Raw genomic sequence first — 25,334 nt, forward strand, 5'->3', positions numbered from 1 at the left:
TTTCCATTCATCTGACTGGGACTTGCAGAAATTATATGCTTGCTGATTAAGATGAATGGAACTTATTGGCAGTCACAGAAATCTATGCAATAAATCTGCCGCATGTGAATATACCCCAATAGTAATATAAAGTGATTACATATTATGTCCCTTTTCTGTTTTTATTTCCAGAGTTTACAGTCTCAAAATCCGTGAACATGGCGTCTCGCCATGAGAACGTGGACGTGGAGAAAGGCCTTTTGGCTCCTCCATGTGAAATGGATGAAGACGATGGCGAAAGCCCCAGAGCAGAGGACGTACATGACCGTACTGGAATCTCCTACACACGATCCATCGTTATTGTAGGGATTCTGTTCTATATAAATCTGCTATCCTACATGGATCGGCTCAGTGTCACTGGTAGGTGTGGGGTACTTCATTTTATTTCTGGGGTTTATCAGTGCTGTAGCTGTGGAGGCACTTATAGCGAACGTCCAATTTCAGTAGAAAAACGGTTATAGTGCAGGAGTGCGCAGGAGTGTGCGCTATAATCGTTTTTCTAAATCACGATCGTGCAGTGAGGAGGAACGGGGGTCGGGATGCCCGTTCTATAGATAGGTGGGGGTCCCAGTGGTGGGGCCCCAGCGATCATACATTTATCACCTATCCTGTGGATAGGTGATAACTGTCAATAGTGGGAAAACCCCTTTAACTCCTATAAACTCAATGGACCTCATCATTACAGTCTATGGGGAGCACTGGCTTTGTGAATTGCAGAACTCAGGACCCCCAGTTCCCCTGATAGGTGAGGGTCCCAGAGAAGACGTTGTCACACATCCATATATCCTGTGGATGTGCCATAAACGTATATGATGGAAATACATGCATTGCTTCTAGTGACATCTCTCTTTTTATCTGACAGGGGCGCTGCCATATTTAGAAAAATCATTTCATCTGAAAGACAGTGGATCTGGTTTGCTGCAAGCAGGTAAATATTAATATAAAATCTTGTTTTGTAAGTCACCTGGAATCCCCCATTTTGGGAACTAAATCAATATTCTAGAGAAGGTGACGAATCTATTCACTGGAATCTCATGATCTGAATGACACAAGGTTGTGATGTCATCAGGTTCTAGTGAAGAAATAAGACAGTCGGTTGCACTACATAAGGCTGGGTACACACGTCGCGGTCTAAATGTGTTTTATTGGCGTAAATCGCCGCAAAACAGCACGATTTTGCAGTGTTTTTGCGACGTGACCGCGACATGAAAACCTAGGATAATGGTGTTCTGCTGTGACTGGGCTGACAAATCCATAATAAGGCCATAATAACATCCATCAGCAGCATTTACCTGCTTGTTGATGGGTTCCAGTGATAACACAAAATAAGACATTAAGATGTACTATATCGTTTTTACTATATACACAGAGTTACAAAAAGTTTTATCAAACTGCAAAAGTAATTGAAAGGTTAAGCTTTACATTAATGAATGAGAGTGGGAATTAAAAAAAAAGGGGGGAATGTGGTTAAAATGCAGGATTTAATAGTTTGTCCATATATAAATGTCTGTTGTATCTTCCTTTCACCTCTTCTCTCCCCCTTCCCTTTCAGTCTTCCTCTGCAGCTTCATGTTGGTGGCTCCAGTATTTGGATATTTGGGTGATCACTGGAATAGAAAATATCTGCTATGTGTTGGGATCACCCTCTGGTCAGCCTCCATCCTTGGCAGCTCATTTATTCCTGATAAGGTAACATCCTGAGTTTATTATTAAAGGGGTTTTCCGGGACATTCCCATTGATAACCTATCCTTCTTCCATGCTCAATCTGTGGGGCTCTGATCTCCGGGACCCCCAACAAGCGACCCATTGAAGTTTTGATTTATTTCCTTCATTGTCTATCCTAACAATAGGCCATCAATATTAAAGTCCCAATGGCAAAGCTTTACTAAAGATGTTATTATTTCTGATTTTTTTTCCTTTTCCCCAGTATTTCTGGCTGTTCCTGCTCATGCGAGGACTGGTTGGGATCGGTGCGGCAAGTTACTCCACCATTGCCCCCTCCATCATTGCCGACCTATTTGTAGCAGACCAGCGAAGCCGCATGTTGTCCATCTTTTGGACTGCTATCCCCGTAGGCTGGTGAGTGTCCTGTGTAAACACATTATTTTACAATTATTAACTGGATACAAAAAGTGTCTAATATATATAATGAGTGTAGAAGTTTATACTGTTTATATCTATGTCTATAGTTATATTTGTGCAGAGATTATGCCCTTTCTTAACTATAAATCTTCTTCATTTTTGCCTATTAAGTGGCCTTGGATACATCATGGGGGCCAAAGTGACAAGCGCTCTTGGTGGTGACTGGCACTGGGCACTGCGGGTAAGTGAGAGGATTGCAGGATTCCTGCAGGCAAACTATTATTTCATTTTTTGTCTTATTATTGGAATTGCTCCCATTATCTTCTGGAACCATAAACAATAAGTAGGGACTTGGGAAAGTTCCAGCTCTATGAGTATCAGTCCGGAGGCTGTAGACCGTCATTTATGGACACTGACATGTGTTGTTTTTTGTTATTAGTAATTTCTAGGTTTTGCCCCTTTATCTGGTTTCAGTCACTTCATATTTGTAATACTTCTATATATATAATATACATTGTCTCCTCCTTCTTCTGGACAGATCATTCCAGGTCTGGGGATTATAGCCGTCCTGCTTCTTATCTTCTTTATGAAGGAACCATCCAGAGGAGCCGCAGAACAAAAAAGCTATAAACACCCAAACAACAATTCTTGGATGACCGACGTGAAAGCTCTGCTGAAAAAGTGAGTGTTTTCCGTGTAGTGATGGTTGTCGCTGGCTTTACCCCGTGTCTCTTGTGTCACTCACATTTCTCTCTCTCTCTGTAGCCCGAGCTTTATGCTCTCCATGCTGGGATTCACAACTGTGACATTTGTCTCCGGCTCACTCTCCCACTGGGCTCTGTCCTTCTACAAGCGGGCCCGGGTCATCCTATACAGAAGTGATCCATGTCAGACTGCAATATGTCAATTTGATGACAGGTAAACGCTTATTTACTGTTTGTGCGAGGAGGTTGTGAGGGTTGCTATCTCCCATTATGTCCATACTCTTCCTTTCTCTACCTGAGTTTTGGGCACGGCTACGCGGTGAGTGGTCAGGGCTCCTGGCAGCCATCTATTTACAGGGTAGGTTCAGACATGGGGTGTTAAATGTGGATTTTACTTCGGATTTGCCTCAGATTTCACCCTTTGCATTGCTAAGGGTAAAATCCACTGTAAAAATGTGCGACATTTCCGCAACGTGTATTTACAGTGAATAAATTCTTGTGGATATTTATTTGCCAAACCGCACAAAAAAATCTTCAACAATTCTTTGATATAAAACCTCACCCTCATAGTGTATATAGACTGCTACGTGACTGTCTGCTCTATACTGACAAGATATTTGGGATAGGTCCATAGAGAGCCCTGTCAGCCTGAGAACAGAGTTTATGGATTTAATCTTTAGATACATGCAGATAGTTGGAGCAGTAGTCATACTCAGGTCCTTTAACCCCTTAAGGACGCAGCCTAGTTTGGGCCTTAAGGCTCAGAGCCCATTTTTCAAATCTGACATATTTCACTTTATGTGGTAATAACGTCGGAATGCTTAAACCTATCCAAGCGATTCTGAGATTGTTTTCTCGTGACACTTTGGGCTTCATGTTCGTGGTAAAATTTGGTCGATATATTCAGTCTTTATTTGTGAAAAATTGCAAAATTTAGAGAAAATTTACAAAAAATAGCATTTTTCAGAATTTAAATGCATCTGCTTGAAAAACAGACGGTTATACCACCCAAAATAGTTACTAGTTCACATTTCCCATATGTCTACTTTTGATTGGCATCGTTTTTTGAACATTCTTTTATTTTTCTTGGACGTTACAAGGCTTAGAACATAAACAGCAATTTCTCATATTCTTAAGAAAATTTCAAAAGCCTTTTTTTGAAGGTGCCAGTTCAGTTCTGAAGTGGATTTGAGGGGACTATGTGTTAGAAACCCCCATAAAACACCCCATTTTAAAAACTAGACCCCTCAAAGTATTCAAAACAGCATATAGAAAGTTTTTTAACCCTTCAGGCATTTCACAGGAATTAAAGCAAAGTGGAAATTAAATTTGCAAATTTCATTTTTTCTGCTGAATTTCAATTTTATTCAATTTTTTTTTAGTAACAGAGAAGGTTTTACCAGAGAAACACTACTAAATATGTATTGTCCAGATTCTGCAGTTTTTAGAAATGTCCCACATGTGGCCCTACTGCGCTCGTGGACTAAAACACAAGCCCTAGAAGCAAAGAAGCACCTAGTGCATTTTGAGGCCTCTTTTTTATTAGAATATATTTTAGGCAGCATGCCAGGTTTGAAGAGGCGTTGAGGTATCAAAACAATGGAAACCCACCAGAAGTGACCCCATTTTGGAAATTACACCCCTCAAGGAATTCATTTATGGTTTTTGTTATCATTTTGACAGCACAGTTTTTTCACAGCACCTATTTGAATTGGGCTGTGAAATGAAAAAAATGATATTTTTTCCAATAAAATGTCATTTTTGATCAAATTTTCTTATTTTCACAGGGAACAACATACCCCATTTTGTTGCCCAATTTGTCCTTAGTGCGGCAATACCGCATTTGTGGTGATAAACTGCCGTTTGGGCCCATGGGAGGGCTCAGAAGGAAAGGAGCGCTATGTGTTTGTTGGAGTCCAGATTTTGCTGGATTGGTTTTCGGGTGCCATGTCGCATTTGCAGAGCCCCAGAGGTATCAAAGCAATGGAAACCCACCAGAAGTGACCCCATTTTGGAAACTACACCCCTCAAGGAATTCATTTATGGTTTTTGTTATCATTTTGACCGCACAGGTTTTTCACAGCACCTATTTGAATTGGGCTGTGAAATGAAAAAAATTATATTTTTTCCAATACGATGTCATTTTTGATCAAAATTTCTTATTTTCACAGGGAACAACATACCCCATTTTGTTGCCCAATTTGTCCTTAGTGCGGCAATACCCCATTTGTGGTGATAAACTGCCGTTTGGGCCCATGGGAGGGCTCAGACGGAAAGGAGCGCTATGTGTTTGTTGGAGTCCAGATTTTGCTGGATTGGTTTTCGGGTGCCATGTTGCATTTGCAGAGCCCCAGAGGTATCAAAGCAATGGAAACCCACCAGAAGTGACCCCATTTTGGAAACTACACCCCTCAAGGAATTCATTTATGGTTTTTGTTATCATTTTGACCGCACAGTTTTTTCACAGCACCTATTTGAATTGGGCTGTGAAATGAAAAAAATGATATTTTTTCCAATAAGATGTCATTTTTGATCAAAATTTCTTATTTTCACAAGGAACAACATACCCCATTTTGTTGCCCAATTTGTCCTTAGTGCGGCAATACCCCATTTGTGGTGATAAACTGCCCTTTGGGCCCATGGGAGGGCTCAGAAGGAAAGGACCACCATTTGGCCTACTGGAGCTTTTCTGGTGCTAAGTCATGTGTGCAGAAGCCCCTGAGGTACCAGTACAGTTGAAACCCCCGAGAAGTGACCCCATTTTAAAAACTACACCCCTTAAGACATTCATCTAGAGGTGTAGTGAGCATTTTGACCCCACAGGTACTGTGTAAAAGATAATGCGCAGCAGATGGTGCAGTGTGAGATTTGCAATTTTATATATGTATATGCCATTTCAGTGTCCAATATAGTGTGCCCAGCATGCGCCACCGGAGATATACACCCCTTAAATTGTAATGTGGGTTCTCCTGGGTACGACAATACCCTACATGTGGCTGTTATCAGCTGCCTGGGCATACGGCAGGGCTCAGAAGGGAAAGATGAGGGGGGTAAGCTGTGCGGAGTGCATCAGGGTAAATTGAAAATCAAGGGATGTATGATACATTTTAAAACAATCTTTTATACAGAGCCCTGGTTTTTCGGGACACGTGTCACATTGGTATATTGTGTTCTTCCTTATCCCCCTCTTATAGCAGACTCTGCACCTCTTTTGACTCTTTCCCTTTCCACCGGTTTGGGGACCTTCTCCTGGAAAGTGTTGCCCTGGTACGATGCGCCCCCCCTTCCTGGTCCCTAAAGATTAGATCTTGAAATTCCAGGAAAGTTCCCCTCTGGCCTGCACATCGACGTAGCACATACGCATTGTACAAAGCCATCTGTATGATGTGCCCGGCCAGCTTCTTATACCTCACCGCATGGCGCTGTAGGGCTTCAGGACTTGATTTGACAAGTCCATCCCTCCCATGTACCTATTGTAGTCCAGGATGCAGTCTGGTTTGGGGGTGGCCTTTCCTTCATATATCCTAAATCTGTAGGTATACCCTGATGCACTCTCGCAGCTTATACATCTTCACGCCATACCTTGCCCTCTTACCTGGCAGGTACTGGCGGAATTGAACCCTCCCTTTAAAATGTACCAGGGACTCATCAATAGAAAAACACTTCTCGGGGGTGTATGCTTGGGAAAACCGGGCACTGGAACGGTCTAATAGGGGTCTCCGTTTATACAAACGGTCAAAACTGGGGTCATCTCGGAGTGGGCACGGCTCATTATCAGTATAATGTAAGAAGCGAAGTATTGCCTCATTTATTTATTTTTTTAGGTTCCAGTTAATTTCTGAAGTTGCTTTGAGGGGCCCATATATTAGAAACCCCTATCAAACACCCCATTTTAGAAACTAGACCCCTCAAAGTATTCACAACAGCATTTAGAAAGTTTATGAACCCTTTAGGTGTTTCACAGAAATTTAGAGCAAAGTAGAGGTGACATTTACTCTTTTTATACCATTTTTTTTATAACACAAAAGGATTTATCAGAGAAACGCAACTCAATACTTATTGCCCAGATTCTGCAGTTTAGAGAAATATCCCACATGTGGCCCTCGGGCGGTAATGGACTGAAGCACCGGCCTCCGAAGCAAAGGAGCACCTAGCGGATTTTGAGCCCTCTTTTTTATTAGGCACCATGTCCGGTTTGAAGAGGTCTTGTGGTGCCAAAACATTGGAAACCCCCCAAAAGTGACCCCAATTTGGAAACTAGACCCCTTGAGGAATCCATTGTAGTTTTCATGGGGTGCATGCGGCTTTTTGATCAGTTTTTATTCCATTTTTAGGTGGCGTGGTGACTAATAAACAGCAATTCTACTATTGTTTTTTTATTCTTTTTTTTTTTACTGCGTGCACCTTGCGCTATAAATGACACATTCACTTTATTCTGCGGGGCGATACGATCACGGCGATACCAGATGTTTATAGTTTTTTTTTAAGTCTTATGGCGTTTGCACAATAAAATACGTTTTGTAAACAATCATTCACTTTTTGTGTTACCTTATTCTAAGAGCCATAACGTTTTTATTTTTCAATCAATAAAGCCGTGCGAGGACTTATTTTTTGCGTAACGAACTGTATTTTCCATCAGTACCATTTTTAGGTACATGCGACTTTTTGATCTCTTTTTATTCCATTTTTTGGGAGGTGAAGTGACCAAACAATTGTGATTGTGGTACGGTTTATTAATATTTTTTTTTACGGCGTTCACCGTGCGGGATAAATAACAAAATAATTTTGTAGTTCAGGCCGTTACGGACGCGGCGATACCAATTATGTATAGTTTATTTGTTTGTTTATATATTTTTATTAATAATAAAGGCCTGATAAGGGAAAAAGTGGGACTTTTACTTTTATTACTTTTAAAACTTTTATTTTCTTATTTTTACACATCTTTTTTTAACTTTTTTTTTACTTTATTACTTTGTCCCACTAGGGGACATGAGGGCAGGAGGCCCTGATCGCTATTCTAATACACTGCACTACATGCGTAGTGCAGTGTATTAGAACTGTCAGCTACTCACTGACAGCAAGCATAGTGGGTCCTGACGTTGTCAGGACCCACTAGGCTTCCGTCTATGGCATAGCCGGACGCCATTGTTTGGTGTCCGGTTGCCATAGTCACCATCGCCGGCCGCTATCGCGTAGCAGGCCGGCGATGGCAGCTTAACCCCTAAAAAGCCGCGATCTCTATAGAACGCGGCTTTTAAGGGGTTAATCAGCGGGGACACAGCGATCGGTCCCCGCTGTAGGAGCTGTGACAGCTGCTGAACAAGACAGCAGCGTCACAGCTCCTGTATGTGTCGGGAGGACGGCCGAAACGGCCGTTACTCCCGAGACGTACTATTACGGCATGGAGCGCGAACGATACAGCTGCCATAACGTAATAGTACGTCAAGGAGCGGGAAGGGGTTAATCATCATTTAATTACAATTGTGGAGAATCCATTTGATGACCTCTATAATCTCTTTCTTTGCAGTCTGATTTTTGGCATGATCACTGTGATCACCGGAATCGTGGGAGTTGGAGCTGGCGTGGAGATAAGCAAGAGGTTCAGGAAAATCAACCCGCGGGCAGACGCATTAGTCTGTGCGTGCGGAATGCTGGGTGGCGCCCCTTTCCTGCTCTTGGCTTTGTTATTGGCAAGTTTCAGCCTTGTGGCCTCCTATGTAAGTGGCTGATGAACAGCTTTCTGTCATTGATGTTCTTTCTTTTAATTATATTAAAAAGGTGAAGAAACAATATCCATACACATACCTGTAGATATACATACATATACACCTATACATACAATCATACTGTATATAGCTGTGGATACCAAACACACACAGATATACAGCTTTACATACACATACTGAATCATTAGGCAGACATATATAAACATACAGTATACCTTTACATACATACATACGAACATACAGTGTATACCTGTGGATATCATACACATACAGATATACTGCTATACATACACATAGACACACAGGTATTCATACACATATACATTATTATACAGTGTAAGGTCTATACGCAGGTTTAATACCCACCCTGTGCAGAAGAGTTCAGGATAAGAGGTAACTTATTGTACTGCCCCCTCCCCGTATTCCCCATTTAGTCTTTTCTGAATGTTTTGTCTCCCCTCAGATCTTCATCTCCATCGGGGCGTTATTGCTGGCACTGAATTTTGCCATTGTGGACGACATCCTGCTGGTAAGTGATCAGAAACCATGAGGATGTTTCAGTGGCGGATTAAGTAGACCATGGGCCCTGGGCTGTTACCCAAACTTGGGCCCCCCTTCCTCACCGCCGCCCTGCCGCGCCGTAACTATTTTTAACACTACCTTTCTGGGCAAGCATTAACAGTGTTACGATTTCCCTTGTCACAGGGCTGTGTCCATACATACTGAGAGTATCACACTGTGCAGGGACACATCCTCCTGACAAGGGGAATTGTCTATCAGTCCTGGACTACAGAAAGACTTTTTGTGAAATACAAGGATTCCTATAATAAACATGTCAGGAGAGGTGACAGATTCTCTATAAATCTAGTGACTCACAGGTGACGACGTCTCAGATTCTAGTAGTTTTCTTCCTCTTTTCTTCTCCATCCGATCCAGCGCTCATGACGACTTCTCCCGGCCATGACTCATTTCTGCAGAATTTGCCACTCAGACGTCTCCTCACTTTTCCAACATTTCCACACCTATAAACGAAAATAAAGTTATTATGGTGCCACATACTGTGCCCCTAAATATAATAGCACTAAACACTGCGTGCCTGAATATAATACCACACACTGTAAAACGCCACATACACACACAGCCCCCTGTACATAGTGCCACACACAGCCCCCCATAGATATCGCCATACACAGCCCCCTCTATATATCACACATTCCCCCCGTAGAGAGCGTTACACACAGCCCCATATAGATAGTGCCATACAGCCCCCTGTAGAGAGCGTCACACAGCCCTCCCCCTCTTGTAAATAGCACCAAAAAGCCCCCCCCTATAAAGAGCGCCACACACATACCACTGTGGATAGCACTACACAGCCCCCCCTTGTATATAGTGCTACACAGCGCTCCCCCTTGTATATAGTGCCACACAGCGCCCCCCCTTGTATATAGTGCCACACAGCACTCCCCTTGTATATAGTGGCACACAGCGCTCCCCCTTGTATATAGTGGCACACAGCGCTCCCCCTTGTATATAGTGCCTCACAGCGCTCCCCCTTGTATATAGTGCCACACAGCGCTCCCCCTTGTATATAGTGCCACAATGTTATGTACACATTTAAAAACTTTATATCATAATTTTATATATATATATATATGTATATATATATATATATATATATATATATATATATATATATATATATATATATTAGTATGTGTGTGATTGATTGATTTTATTAAAAAATATTTTTACTTTTTGAGATACAGCTGCTTTGTATCCTGTATCCGTCAGGTCAGCAGGACTGACAGGATCAGTGACACGAAGGATCCACCTCAAATCTATCACTTCTAAGATTATAATTTAGCGCAGGGCCCGTGTCACTGATCCCGTCAGTCCTGCTGACCTGACGGATACAGGATACAAAGCAGCTGTATCTCAAAAAGTGAAAATATTTTTTAATAAAACGTAATTACAAAGTTGCACCAAACACACATTTTTATAAAAAATAAATTAAAACGACGTGATTTTTGCGACGTTTTTTCCGTAGACAATGCAGGTTTCGTTTTTTATCGTTTTTATACACACCTTTTTTGCTATTTTAGAATTTTTATTCATAAAGTTTGAAAATAATAGTAAAAAAAATAAGCTTTTTTACGTTTCAGCTATTTTTTTTGGTAATAACATAGTTTTACCCTAAAATAGACCTTTTATTTGTGATCGCCATTGTCTACCGTAAATTTTAATATATTACATGTCTATATTAGGGTAATTGGGTCAGCGCTAGCGTTACAACAATGATTGGCGGGGGAAATGTTTTTTTTGGGGGTGGGTATTTTATGTGTATTTATTATTTAATTTTTTTTTGCACTTTACTTTATTATTTTTTTATTACTGTGGTCTGATCCTCAAAGGTCAAAAAAGACCTTTGGGGAACTTTATATATACTTTTTCTTTCTTTTACACCATGTTTTTCCACTGTAACTGGAGCTGCACAGCAGCCCCAGTTACAGGGAAAATCAGCCCTCTCATAGTGACGATTGTCACTAATAGGGCTGTGCTGGGTCTAGTTAGACCCAGCAACAGTCTGCCACTAACGGCACCCGGCGATCATGTGACCAGTCACATGATCACCGGGAGGAATAGAGACAGCGCCGCTGCTGCTGTCTCTATTCCTATACACAGCGTTCATTGAACGCTGTGTAAGACATCGGAGAAGACAGAAGCAGAATAGCTGCTTCTGTCTTCTCCTCAGGGTCCCCGGCAGTCACTGACAGCCGGAGACCCGACATTCAGCTGCCCGATCGCGCGGGCAGCATGTTAAAACCCGAGCCGTAGAAAGTCTATGGCTCGGGTTTTAAGGACCCGTCCCTGACCGCTGGCCGTAAAAATACAGCCAGCGGTCGGGAACCAGTTGGGCAGGAGGATAAGCCTGTACTGACCTCAGCGCCGGTGACCGCCCGCCCGGCTCTTCTTGCAGCTTTGGAGTAACAGAACAGCCGTCCGTCGCTGTTCTGTTACTCAATGGCGGCGCCCGCACTTGTCAGGGAGGCGTGTCCTACCCCTGGATCCCGGCCAATTCTCTGCTCCTCCCCTCCTCATCTTCGGCTTGTAGCAGCGCTAGCGCGCTGAATAGGTTTGCAAAATGATGTGCGGTTCGGGCTGCCATGGGCCCCCTGGGAGCCTCGGGCCCCGGGCGGCCGCCCGAATCGCCCATATGATAATCCGCCACTGGGATGTTTCTCTATTACAGCTAAAATGACATTTATTTCGCCTGTTGTCTATTTTCTGGCCTAGTTTATGAAATGCCACTGACTCTGCAATAACTGCCAGACAAGAGACGGAGGACACTACAAGTACAGACTGCGCTGTCTGCAGATATTGTAGTGCAGATATTCCGTCACTTTGTCTGGCTGCCATTGTTGAGTTAGGTTCAGTAACTTCCTTCTGCCTACTCAGAATGTCCTCTTGTTTTAGAGTGTGGTGACCCCCGGAAGACGATCCACAGCGGAGGCCCTACAAATAATTGTGTCCCACCTGCTGGGTGATGCATGGAGCCCCTCTCTGATCGGAGTGGTAAGTATTAGTTACATCATCGTCCTAAAGGGTATATAAACAAAATTCTTTACCGTCGGGGCCAGTCTTAGCCTGCATGACACCCTTTGTGAACAACTTACCACGCACATAGATTTCACACAAAGGAGACAGCACTAATACAGTACACCCCCACCAAACAGACAGTAAAGATATAGCCACCATATAGTGCACACACAATGCCCATACAGCACCCTCAGTGAGGAGCTGTCACTTACCACCACCTACAGTCTGCTGTCACCGGATTTCTGCATTAATATCCAGCATCCGCTGTCTGAGAAAATCTACGCATATTCTGATATTTCCCATAATTCATCTTACATAACAATGTGTTATTTTCTTATCCTCAGCTATCTGACCTCATCCGCAGAGGAAAGCCAGAATCCGACCTGCTGATGTTTAACAGCCTGAAATACGCCCTCATGGTCTGCGTATTCGTGAGCGCTATCGGAGGAGGATTGTTCTTGGCAGCTGCCCTCTTTCTTGAGAAAGACAGAAAGAGGGCAGACATGGAGTCTGAAGGTATCTACCCTGTCTGTGTGTATGTCCACCGTCTACTCATGTGTCCTGCAGAATTAAAGTGCAGCTCAACCTTGGATTTACGCTGGCTCTATGGTCAGAAAATGTTAAATAATCACAAATCCCTAATCCTATTCTAATGCGTTAACAAATACTTATTTTTTTAGTGCTGAAAATCATGGTTTATGGTAATCATTAGTGGGGGAAATTGTCTTTTCTGACAGACGGTAGAAAGATAGTGAATTTTATAGTCCTTCACCAAGATTATGATTCGATAGAGTGCTCCACAATTATCAAAGACAAAACCACTGGAGTAGAAGTGGAGTTTCTTAAAACATAACTTTTACTGTTGTTCCTTCTCAGAAATGTGTTGCACAATATTGACACATATATAATATATGTAGGAAGTAAATTTTTTCCTCCTTGTTATAAAACATTCAATAGCACAAATCAATGTATCATCCAAGCTTAGGAGATGTACAATTGAAAAAGACTCAGTCGTTTATACCTTAAACTTTCAAGGATGTCAAAATGTAAGCTCCATTTTTTTCTTTTATATCTTATTTATCCCAATAGTCATCTTGCAAATAATTATAGAGCCTCTCGGGTAATTACCCCCCTACCCGTTCTGTTGTCAGGTGCACTTGGTTGGACTCCTCAAAACAAGAGCCCTGGGAAACCTCTCTTCAATGTTAGAGATCAATATTTTCCTCCCGACGCGCTTCTTTATGGCCCGAATTCATCAGGGAAGATTGGCCATTCAGCCGTGTTAAGTCCACTAGAGCTATGACTGCCGTTCAATAACCCTGCAGTGGCAAGGAAAATTCATGGCCCATGTGTTGCCCTTGTTGGAGTGAACGCCTGTTCACGGTGTCTGACGACGCTATTGATGGTTTTGTAACAAGGAGGAAAAAATGTACTTCCTGCGTATATTATATATGTGTCAATATTGTGCAACTCATTTTTAAGAGGGAATAACAGTAAAAGTTATGTTTTAAGAAACTCCAGTTCTACTCCAGTGGTTTTTACTTTTCTGACAGATAAAAATATTTTCTATTGATCAGAAATGTATAGACATTCCTTCTTAGTGATAATTGTTATCGCTATGACCATAGCCTGTAATGGGTATTGCTAGAGAAGCAATCAGATTTAATTATAAAGATTGGGTATCAGATATGTTCTTGGCAACTGAAGTGCCTTTCTGCAAGGACTTCTAATATACCTCATTAGCAGTGAATGGGTTAAAGGGTAAGACTACTTTGCCGACATTTTACTTTCATTGCATTGTTTGTATTTTATTAAATAAAATACATTTACAATTGGTTTTAATTAAAAAAAACATTTGGGACAGTTTGCCTTCTGCAGCTTATATGTTTTACAATACAAGCTGCTGGATGCCATTCAGTAATTATTCCGTCAAATGAGTTTACTGTCGGGTCAGTCTCACACCACTTTCTCTGCTCTCCTAACATTGATCTAAGCTGCCATCTTTACAATGAAAGAAAATAAAACTAAACTTAAATCAAATAAGATGTCATCTTAGATTAGCGTTCAGGAGAGCAGAGAGATGGGCTGGAGACTGAATCAACAGTTAGCTCGTCTGACGGAATGAGCACTGATTGGCATAGAGCAGCTTGTTTTGTATTGTAAGACATAGAAGCTGCAAAACACAAACTAATTGTGAAAATGTTTTATGTAATAAAATACAAAGCAATAAAAATAGTCTGCAAAGATGTCCATAGCCTTTAAGATATTAAATCTGATCTCTGATTGGTTGCTATGGGCAATCAGGCCAGATTTTATGTTAGAACGTTTTGATGAATGAAGCCCATGGGAGACTTTGATAGTTCAGAATTTTCAACTACTCATTGACCATCTAGTGGTATGAAGTATGATAATATAAAATGAGAATTATCTAATAATGTATTCCTACAAAATCAGGCTTATATGTTTTTTTTATCTTAACAGGATGAAGTCTTGGACATTTTATATTGATTTGTCCATGGCTGCACTGGCTCTTGAGAGCAAAAGAACCCTGTCCTTAATCTCCACACGAGGACAAATATAAAGTGAACACATTTTGGAGCTCCTCAGACTTTCACCGTAATGAGCAGCAGGGCTCTGCTGCTCAAGACATAACTATAATGTTTCCGAAAAACCACTAAAAGTTTCAGTGCATGCAGAATCAAGAACACCATACAGAACATGTATTCTTGCAACAGGAAATCAATAGTTGGCTGTGGAAGTCATGAATGCAAAGCTGCCATGACCTACCCTGTTACTGAATCCAGTGGTTTAAACATTATAGATTCTACACCGATAATTGAGGGAACTGGACCTAGAGTGTCTGCAATTCCAAAGATTGCATTGAGGGAGAAAACAAGACCTACCTCACAGACTCATTCATATGGAATTTCCACTGAGCTCTTCCTCGGAAAAGCATCCCAAGGAATTTGCATGAATACCAGCAAACATAGGTCCACCTCAAAGGATTTTTTTTCTGTGCCTGTGTCTCGGCTGAGTCACAGTGCCAAATTGGACTGAACAAATCTTTGTACTACAGATCTGGATCCCCAGACTGTGTGTAAAAAATGACAAATGTTTCTGCCTGTGGCTCGGCTGAGTCACAGTGCCAACCCGGACATGATTAGTGCCACCTACCAACGATTTATGGTAACTAACAACATGACTCAACTGGAATACCTTTCATCCACATTGCACCAACAGAAGAGACTGCAGTTACAGACCATCTCTAGTTGAAACAAAGAACTTTAAGAATAGCATGTTTTTAACTGCTCCTGGTTACACCTTAAATTCGTTCATGTATACCAACCTTATGTGGAAAATGTAGTCATGTTATTTTAATAAAAACATCAAAACCTAAACAAAGGGTATTATTATATAAGTAACAAAATACTATAGAAAACTGTCTGTACTCTTAAACTTTCTGATATATCACATGTTCTGGATTAATAGAAAAATGTAGGGAAAAGCTATTGAAAGTCATGAAATCCAATCAGAGAAAGAGTCAGGATTGAAATCTAGGCAGCATCTACTTCTCCCTTAAATACGTAAGCCACATTGTTAATACAAAAAAATAAACATGGAACACAGAGCCGCCTGATCACTCATTCAAGATTAGGCGTACACTCGCTGCTTGTCTGGAAAACCTGTACGCTACCACTATGGAAAAACCAATATAATCAATGAACCTGTCTTACACTCACAATATAGTGGTCAGATACCAGTTTTACATAGGAGATCTGCTGAGTATTATCTCACTGCAGACTATGAAAGTGAATACGGTACTAATCAGATTCAGAATAAAAAATTTTTAAATCCAGTGAATCACAGTTGACATCTTCTCTAATTGAAGTCCTTCACTAAGTTCCTTTTCTTCTCCATCTGGCCCCAGACATCTTTGGCCACTATCTTATACAGTTTATCCTCAGCCTCTGTAGCAACACAAATTCTGACCACAGAGCAGACCCATAAATAAATCCAGACACCAAACTTATAAGAAAAATTCAGATACCACATCAGATGTCAAATTAATTTAGACTTCAGACAAGACAACAAAATTAATTTAGACCGTATAACCCCTACATTACTTCAGACCCCCAAGAATAATTCAGACTCCAGACCAAAGGCCAAAATAAATTTAGACCTCAGACCAGACTCCTATATTATGTCAGACTGCAGACCAGACTCCTACATTACAGCAGTAGTACAGCGATTACATAGCGTACAGCTGGGTCTGTCACATGACGAAGAGTGGTGTCGTCATGAAGTTAGACCGTGTCACTAGACTTCTGGTCACCCGGCAGCATTGTAAAAATCTACTAAAATATCATCATCAGCGTGACAGGGGACCGGAATGTATATTAGTCGTGTACTCACATACTGCAGTGAACATACTGCTAAAAATTTCGGTCCCCACGTAACCACTTTAACATTTTGTTATTATTTTTTGTCATGAGTTTTATATATCTAAATATCTTGGCTCAGTATTTGCTACTATCTTGCAAAATTTTGGATTATGAGACAATTTTTGGGGCTGTTCTTTGGCTCAGAATCAGTCATGGGCCCCTTACATCCCAAATTACAAGTGATTTTGCTTCTTATCACTGGATGAAGCAGCCACATAACAGTCCACATTGTCATTCATTATCACACTGGTCTAGTCAGGTTTGTATTCTTTCTTTGTGTGAAATTCAACCATACATTTTTACAGTCGGATGGAGCTCTGTTTTTCTGATACAGAGCTCTAAATCCCATATTTCCCTTAAAGAGGACTTATCCCTTTATGAAAGACAAAACTCATAAGAAGAGGACTACTGACATGACGCAGGGTGCAGTCCATGTAACACTCTCACTAGCCCCCCGACGGCCGCGACTGCAGACTTCCGTGTCCGACCCATCGCCTCCGTCCAACCGTGCACTGGTCTCCATGGTGCGCGCGTTCCCGGCCTTAAAGGGCCAGCGTACACACATAATTATAAAATCATCCCCAGATCATCCTGGACTATAAAAAGGGCTCTGCCCTGTTAAAGGGCTCGTATAATAGCAGGGTTTACTTACTCGTGTCACCCACTATTACTACCTCCTTTATAATCAGGGTCACTAGATTTATGTCTAGTTCTCCTACCTTTTTGTTATACTAACGTTAGTCTAGTTGCTTTGCTACTAAGTAAGCGTATACGACTGCATAGTAAATAAAGAGTAATATTTATTACTAACTATACTCACACTCACATATAAAATACATGGGATAACATACGCCAACCCCCAGAAATACCATAAATAAAGACAAGCATACAAATAGTTGGAAATAAAAGGCTGTGGTGTTTATTATGGGTAACAAATATATTAATAAATCTTTATAATCAACTTGAATAACTGAATAATTAAATAAATAATGTCCAATACTGAAATGTCCAATAAATAAGCACTTGTCCACACAGCATTAGCTGAGCGACAACCCACTAACAAACACCGTTACGGGGATTCTGTCCATGAAAAAAGGGGAGGGTGGGCAGGGCTTCTTCAAACGGCTTCCTCTTCAGACGAACTGCTGATTGGACCAGACAGCATGGCCTTTTATACTCCAGGATTTCCCGCCGCTCAGCTGCTCAAACCAATCCCTGGACTGTTGCCAACATCTGCCTGGTCACAAGGTCAAACCTGAGGAAACTTCCAGAACAAGGTAAATACCAAAACACACCCCTCAGAAGGGTGTGGGAAGATACGAAGACACAAATAGGGGGGAAAGCAGAATATAGAACAAACAAGAGAACAGAATAAGGGAAAAGAAGGATAATAAAAGGGGGGAAACAGGGAGGTGCGAAGTGATCCCATGTGTCCCCCACGCTATGTGCTCTAAAGGGGGGCCTCTCACCAAACACAGAACACAGTAACTGATCACCGTATAGTATCAGTATACCCCAATACATATAACAAGTTAATATATACTGAGTAACTCACACTATACGTAGTACAGTATAAACACGGTATCACAATCCTAATTTATACCACCACCCACCTACCTAAACATACAGTGCATTCACTCATGCTTGCTTCTGTGAGATCCTCCCCCACCTGGCTCTAACTAAAATACATAGAAGTTACGTTACAATACAATACACATGCTCCCTGTTTCTGTCACACTCCCTCCTAGCAATAACTGTCCCTGTGCACTAAAGGGTTAACACGGGATAAGGAGGATAAAGGGTTAACAAAGGGAATGGGTTGCTGTGTACCAGAGGTAGCAGATAAATGATGGGAAAGGGTTAAACAGGTACCAGGGGATGTACAGGTACCAGGGGATATGCAGGTAATGTGCAGGCAGGTGGGAAAGTGTTGAAGTAAGGAGGGAGAAGAGGGTTACTGCTGCTACACGTGGATACTTAGAGCTTCATGTGGTAATCAGAATCTGTTGAGGGAAGCAGGAGGCAAGAGAGCGGAAGTGTGGGACAGTTTGTCCTTTTAAACCCCTCCCCCCCGTGCACTTCTGTATGACATCACATGCTCATGCACTTGCAAGTGGGGGGGGGGCATGGAACTGTTTATGGCTCCCCCCATGCAATATCATTACCTGGCAAGGGGGCGAGTGCAGGCAGTGGGAATGTGTCCACAGTCTTCTCCCCCCTCCCCCGGAGGCTAGAGATACACTTTTCTGGAGGGACAAATATATATATATCACCATACACCAAACGCGCCGTAGTAGTGGTTGCAGGCATTTAGAGTTTTATCATTTAAAGCTTTCTGGGAAAAACGTATGAATGTATTTGACAGTTTTCTGGCATTAACATTTGGGCTGAATGCTATATTTATGAAGCCCCTGATCCACATGACAAATCGCCAGAAGACGTGAAACAAATCTCCCGTATAATGCCTGCTATGAAGCACTGAAAATAAAGAATTTTTGACAGTTTTTACCTGTGGGTGACGTGGTATATAGATATTTCTACTATATGACTGCCTATTACTGAGAGGCACCAGCTTTATTAACACCGTGGAACTACTCGCCCTACTTCATTTGCATTTTTTGAGCAGTGCCGACAGATTTTTAGTATTGGACCTGTTACACTTTGTCCATCATGTGACAAATGTGGCTGGAAAAACGTACCAGCACCAAGTCACGCATAGCGCAACATTTATTAACAATCTCTGCTACTAGAAAAAGTGACAGAAAACAACACCACATTAACCCTGCGTTATGTTAAACTACATTTGACAGAGCTCTCCCTGTGGGTGGGGCCTTTCTAAATTTTGCTATGGGGCTCAATGATTTTATTGTACATCCCTGGGGATACACATGTTGTATATGTGCGCAGGTCAAAGTCTGGACAGCTGTGGGTCGGACGTAATTATAGCAAAACACGGCAAGGTATATTTTTAAATAGATCAGAACAAAACACATAAAACAAAACACAAAACAGGGTCACCTGTAGGAGTAAATTGTAGTGGGTGTGGGGAAGCGAGATTAATATAGTGGATCAGCATGTCCAGGCATTGCCCTAATATTCTATTTATCCCAAAATGTGAGGGTGAGATACATACTTCCAGCTATCATGTATTCATAGCTACAGCTCGAATTAGTAACTCTAACAATGTCTTGGATAGTGGGTACATCAAGAGATTTCCATTTTCTGGATATGGAAGTTGTTGTTACCATAAGAATGTGGCACAAGATAGTTCCACAAGGGGAGGGTATTTTCTCCATTTGTAAATGCGATAGAGACAAATCGGGTGAAATTGGAGATTTCTGTAATCTATGTAGAAAAATGGATAAGGAGCTCCACAAAGGCTTAATGTCGGGGCACTCCCAAAAATATGTAAAAGTTCCCACCTGCTCACAATTTCTCCCACAATTGGCAGATGCAGTAGCAGGAAACATTCTGGTAAGTTTGTTTGGTGTATTGTACATCTGGACTAAAGTTTGAAATACGCCTCGTGGTGGTTTGCACAGGAGGAAGATTTCAACAAGGTTTCGTACGCTTTCGAGCGTGTAAGGTCGTTTTGCTATGTAAAAATGTATAAGCGGTTGTAAGAAGAGGGAATTTTGGTAGACCTTTACCAGTTAGAAAAAAACGGATCTGCAGATTTTTATAAATTTCTGCTTTACCCAGATTATATTCTTATTGTAAATCCAAGAAACTACACAGGGTGTCCTGATCAAAAAGATCAGAGAGAGTTTGTAGTCCGGCTTAATGCCAGGTTTGTAAGGACTCAAGCACTGTGAGAGGAAGTGGAATATTCTTTGTGGGTGTTTTATCCATGGGTAATGAGAGTCGGTGTTGCCTGGTGTGAATGGTGGCTTGAATACTTGGTAACTCTTGAGGCCGCTGAAAGCTTTTGAGGGTTGATGTAATGAGAAGCGCTTTCAATCCATGAGCAACCAAAACAGCCAATTCAATTGAATCCCATGGTTTGTCAGTCTAAGATAACCACTAATCTTTGGTTTGATCTAGGATTGATGCCTTATGGTATTTGGAAAGGTCAGGGAGGATTAGGCCTCCAAATGAGGGGTGACGCATCATTGTGTGAAATGGGATCCTTGGTCGCTTTCCTGCCCAATAAAATAATTCATTTGGACATGTCGTTTTTTTGTTTATATAATTTAGGATAGGTATTAGGAGGGTACGTAGCAGGTAAAGGAGTGTTGGAAATATGAGAATTTTATAAAGAGATATCTGCCCTATCCAGGATGTTTCTAACTAGGATAGTCTATCAAGTTTCTACATGCAAGTGAGGTATTAGTGGTTCAAGATTATATTACATGATTAGTTCTTTACCTAAATAGTGAATATAATTCTCCCGCCAAGGGAAGGGGAAAGAGGCTTTGATATGTTGCTCTGTATTAGGTGGAATATTTTGGCCTCATCTGAGATTTCGTTTAATTAATCTTATTGTAATGACGGGGAGGGAGACAGACAGGTGAGCCCTAATCTACCCGCCACTCAGTCCCTGCCTATTTGCAACGACCCATCCTAGGCGACGGGGTACAACTGGGCGACGGTCCCTACGCTCAGTAAGTGCACGACAGACAAACAGACAAAGGTAAACAGAAGCTAGGGAAACGGGGCAGCTGCCCACAGAGACATCGTGAGCAACGAGAGTAGTGAACGAGCCGAGTCAAACCAGGAGTGAACGAGGTACAAAACGCTGAGCAGGAGAGTAGTGAACGAGCCGAGTCAAACAGGAGTGAACGAGGTACAAAACGCTGAGCAGGAGAGTGGTCAGTAAGCCAAGGAAACAAGCAGAGCAGAATCACAGGCAAAGGAGGAACAGGAAAGGCAGGTGTAAATAGACAGTGGGCGGGAGCTAGCTCCATCTGGCCAGGCTGTGATAGGCTCTCCCACTCCTAAGCCTGCCATCCTGAGTGGTGGAAGATGGAGTCAGTCTCACAGACATGGGAGCAGGCGAAGACTGATTACCCACGGGCGTCGACACAGAAGTTGTGTCTGGCAGGTCCTTTACACTTATAATAGTAGATTGTGCTAAAGAATTTGAGGACAAGATATGTTGCTGTCAGGGATTTAATAGGGTTTGGTAATGTAATGATAATATCATCAGCGAATAGGCCTATCATGTGCGTGATACTATAATGTCAGGGCTCGCTCTAATGGCTGTGGTCAGCGGTTCTAAAATGAGCAAAATCAAAGGTGAGAGAAGGCAGCCCTGCCTGGTACCATTGGAGAAAGTTTTCTCTCTACAAGTGTCGACACCTCTTCCACTTAGTTTTATGTTTTATGAAACTAAGCTTAGAAGTGCAGCGCTGCTCACACTGAAGCAGTGCTGAACTTTTTACCTCCTTCTCCCTCGGGCCACGGCTTCCACCCAGAGATAAAGGAGCCAGCAAGCTCCTTATCTGGGTAGATAAGGAGCTGATGATTACCATGATTGTTTAATCATGGTGATCATACAAGAGATTGTTTGCTTAATAAACTTTACAAGTAGCTCTGAACTCTTACGCCCAATTCATATGACAGGGTTTCCCGGCGTGTGACGGACACTCAAAAAACGGGCCGTCACACGGCCACAGTAGGAACAATAGAATGGGGCTATTCACATGACTGATTTTTGAACCGGGCCGTGAAAAAAAGGGTAATGACCTATTTTCGGCCATTCTCCCGGCCGCCCAGTTCCCATAGAAGTTTATGGGGCCAGGTAATACACAACCATCATTCAAATTTTTCCGAGTGACGGCAGTGTCTTCCATCACTCACTCGCTCTCTCCTCCTCACAGTACGAAGTGCATGTGAGCAGGAGGAGGGTATTTTCTTGCTCCCTGTAGGAGCGGAATCCCCAATCCTCGGTCACAGCTTCGGCAACGCTGTGGCCGGGGATTGGGGATTCGGCTCCAGGAGAAGTCCCTGACTTCACTGTCCATATATGGACACAGTGATATCAGGGACCTCTGAAGTGGAATCCCCGATGCTGTGGCTGGAATTTCCGCTCCAGGAGAATTCCCTGACATCACTGTCCATATATGGACATTGAAGTCAGGGACTTTTCCTGGAACGGTGGCGCTATCTACAGAAAGGTAGGGGGGTGCTATGTAAAAGGGGACTGTGCAGAACTACCTACAGGGGGCTGTGTGGCATTACCTACAGGGAAATGTGTAGCATTATCTACAGGGGGGCTGTGTGGCATTACCTACAGGGGGCTGTGTGGCATTACCATTACCAACTGGGGGCTGTGTGGCACTACCTAGAGGGGGCTGTGTGGCATTACCTACAGGGAGCTGTGTGGCATTACCTACAGTGAGGCTGTATGGTACTACCTACAGGAGGATGTTTGGTATTACCTACAGGGGTCTGTGTGGTATTACCTACAGGGGGCTGTGTGGCACTTCTTACAGGGGGGCTGTGTGGCACTACATACAGGGGGGCTGTGACAGTATATACAGGGGGCAGTGTGTGGCAGTATCTGCAGAGGGCAGTGTGTAGCATTATCTACAGAGGGAAGTGTGTGCCAAAAAATGTACAAATTCAGCCGTTTTTAAAATGGGCAGGGAAAAAATTGGATGCAAAAACGGGTCAAAATCGGCCATTAAAAATGGAAACAAGAAACGGAACAAATGCAAAACGGCCGAGAAAAACGGATCAAAACGTCCGTTTTTATCGGCCGACGCTCAGACCCGGTCGTGTAAATAGAGCCTTAAGGCCATTTTACACCAGCCGACACTCGGCCAGTGCAGCAAGTGCCGATCAACGAGACATCATTGATCGGCGCTCGCTTGCTCCTGTCACACGGAGCTATGGATGTGGACGAGCGGTCGTTACTCCGATAACTCGTCCCCATACATTATTATTATGTCGGCAGCGCTTCTCCCTGTTGACACAGGGAGATGTGCTGCCGACAATGATAATCTTTTGCATTTTTTAAATGATACGACCAGCAGATGATCGAGCGTTATATTTACCGGATATTTGTTATTGTTTTCTCTTTTATGTCTGAAATTTCTTGTATAAAAACAATTTCAAAACTAAAGACTGACACTTCCTGTTCTGTAGAGATCTCTTCTCAACATTCATCTCATTATCATCACAGGCAAGATTACAATGACTTTTATGAATGAATTAACTGCCTTTCTGAGATCCCGGCAGCTAAGGCTGGTATCTCATTTCGCAGTTTATATTAAGTTTATGTCGTGAACTGTGGGAAAACCCGTAACTTTCTGCAGTGATTTTTTTTAAAACTCTGCACAAAATGGCGTGGTTTTTGCCGCGAATCATAGCAAAAAATCGCATCTAAATTGCGACATGAGATCCCAGGGTCCTGTGCAGCCACAACTCTCGTGCTAGACTTTCAAACACTGAACGGGAGATCAATGCATCCTAACACTGCTTGCTGAACTGTGTATCTAATTCTATCATGTGTGCTACTGTCTGCTGAGCTGGTGTATCTAAGCCTATCATGCGTGATACTGTCTGCTGAGACGCTTTATCTAAGCACTGTAGACGCTGTATCTAATACTAGTCAGTGTATATATGCAATCCAGAACAGACTCACCTCTGCTACATCCCATAGACTCTACTACACTACATCTGACATATTCATCATTACTGTATCACTACTACATCTGATAGGACACACACTCAGCTCTGAGGTATCCGATAAACTCAACACTACTGCATCACTAGTACTTCAGACATGAAACAGACTGTTGAGTTTAGCAGATGAAGCCCAGCTAAGTGCATGTCCTGGCAGATGTAGTAGTGAAGTAGCAGTGTTGAGTCTATAAGATGTAGCAGAGCTAAATGCATGTCCTGCCAGATGTAATAGTGATGTAGCATAGTTGAGACTATCAGATGTAGTAGAGCTTAGTGCAGGGGTGGGCAAACTTTTTGACTCGCGGGCCACAATGGGTTCTAAAATTTGACAGAGGGGCCGGGCCAGGAGCATTTGGAGGGAGTGTTTGGGCCGGATATACTAAAGCATTAAATGTAGTGTGTGCAAACCTCATAGCACAGTAAGAACACTACAACCCAATTTATTAACTGTCTTTCAAATGTGAAAAATAGCCCTTATCAGTTAATAAATTTGTCTCAAGGAATATGCAAGATATGGCATTTAAATACTATTTCGCAGATACTGGGAGGAGGAAATGTAAATAGATTAAAATAACATACGCACTGTGATTTATCAAGAAAAAAGTTCTGTTGACTCTGTAAATTAGCTGCCAACCTCTGAGCAGTAGCCGCCCGTTCTTGTGTTGACTGCTTGCTAGCATAGTTTGCATGCTTCGTGGCAAAGTGACGGCTGATATTGTACTCTTTGAAAACCGAAGGGCTTAATGGTGACGTGAAACGAAGTGAAAATTAAAGTGAAATAAAGAGAAATACGCGCCACATTAACAACGGTCAATGTGTTTTGAGTGCGCCATCTATTGGGAAAACGTGGGCATTGCAGGGAAAGGGGAAAAAAAAGGAGGTTTTTACTATAATTTGGACAAGTTCGGCGGGCCGGATTAAAAAGCCTAACGGGCCGAATGTGGCCCGCGGGCCGTAGTTTGCCCATGTCTGGCTTAGTGCTTGTCTTTTCAGATGTAAAGTGATTTTGCAGGACACTTACTAAACTCTGCTATAAATGATAGTGATGTAGGAGTGTTGAGTCTATCAGATGTAGCCAAGCTGAATAAGCGTCCTGCTACATCACTACTAC

At 42.3% G+C, this 25,334-nt stretch overlaps 1 protein-coding gene across 1 annotated transcript; it reads left to right on the forward strand.

Annotated features, from left to right (window-relative positions):
* Positions 1-177: 177 nt before the first annotated feature.
* Positions 178-13,002, forward strand: LOC142656640 (protein spinster homolog 1-like). The gene is made up of 12 exons (XM_075831566.1): positions 178-399; positions 902-967; positions 1,592-1,728; positions 1,968-2,119; positions 2,294-2,363; positions 2,661-2,803; positions 2,888-3,040; positions 8,354-8,543; positions 9,016-9,081; positions 12,027-12,125; positions 12,494-12,665; positions 12,887-13,002. Exons 1-12 carry the CDS (start codon positions 198-200, stop codon positions 13,000-13,002), a joined length of 1,566 nt encoding a protein of 521 aa, XP_075687681.1. The 5' UTR covers positions 178-197.
* The last annotated feature ends 12,332 nt before the right edge of the window (positions 13,003-25,334 follow it).

This window comes from Rhinoderma darwinii, chromosome 6 (assembly GCF_050947455.1).
Source record: "Rhinoderma darwinii isolate aRhiDar2 chromosome 6, aRhiDar2.hap1, whole genome shotgun sequence".
In the NCBI taxonomy this organism is placed as follows: Eukaryota; Metazoa; Chordata; class Amphibia; order Anura; family Rhinodermatidae; genus Rhinoderma; species Rhinoderma darwinii.

Coding starts and splice junctions, on each gene's coding strand:
- LOC142656640 (XM_075831566.1), top strand. CDS start 198: ATGGCGTCTCGCCATGAGAACGTGGACGTGGAGAAAGGCCTTTTGGCT. Junction 400..901: donor GGATCGGCTCAGTGTCACTG/GTAGGTGTGGGG, acceptor TTTATCTGACAG/GGGCGCTGCCATATTTAGAA. Junction 12,666..12,886: donor GGCAGACATGGAGTCTGAAG/GTATCTACCCTG, acceptor CTTTTCTGACAG/ACGGTAGAAAGATAGTGAAT.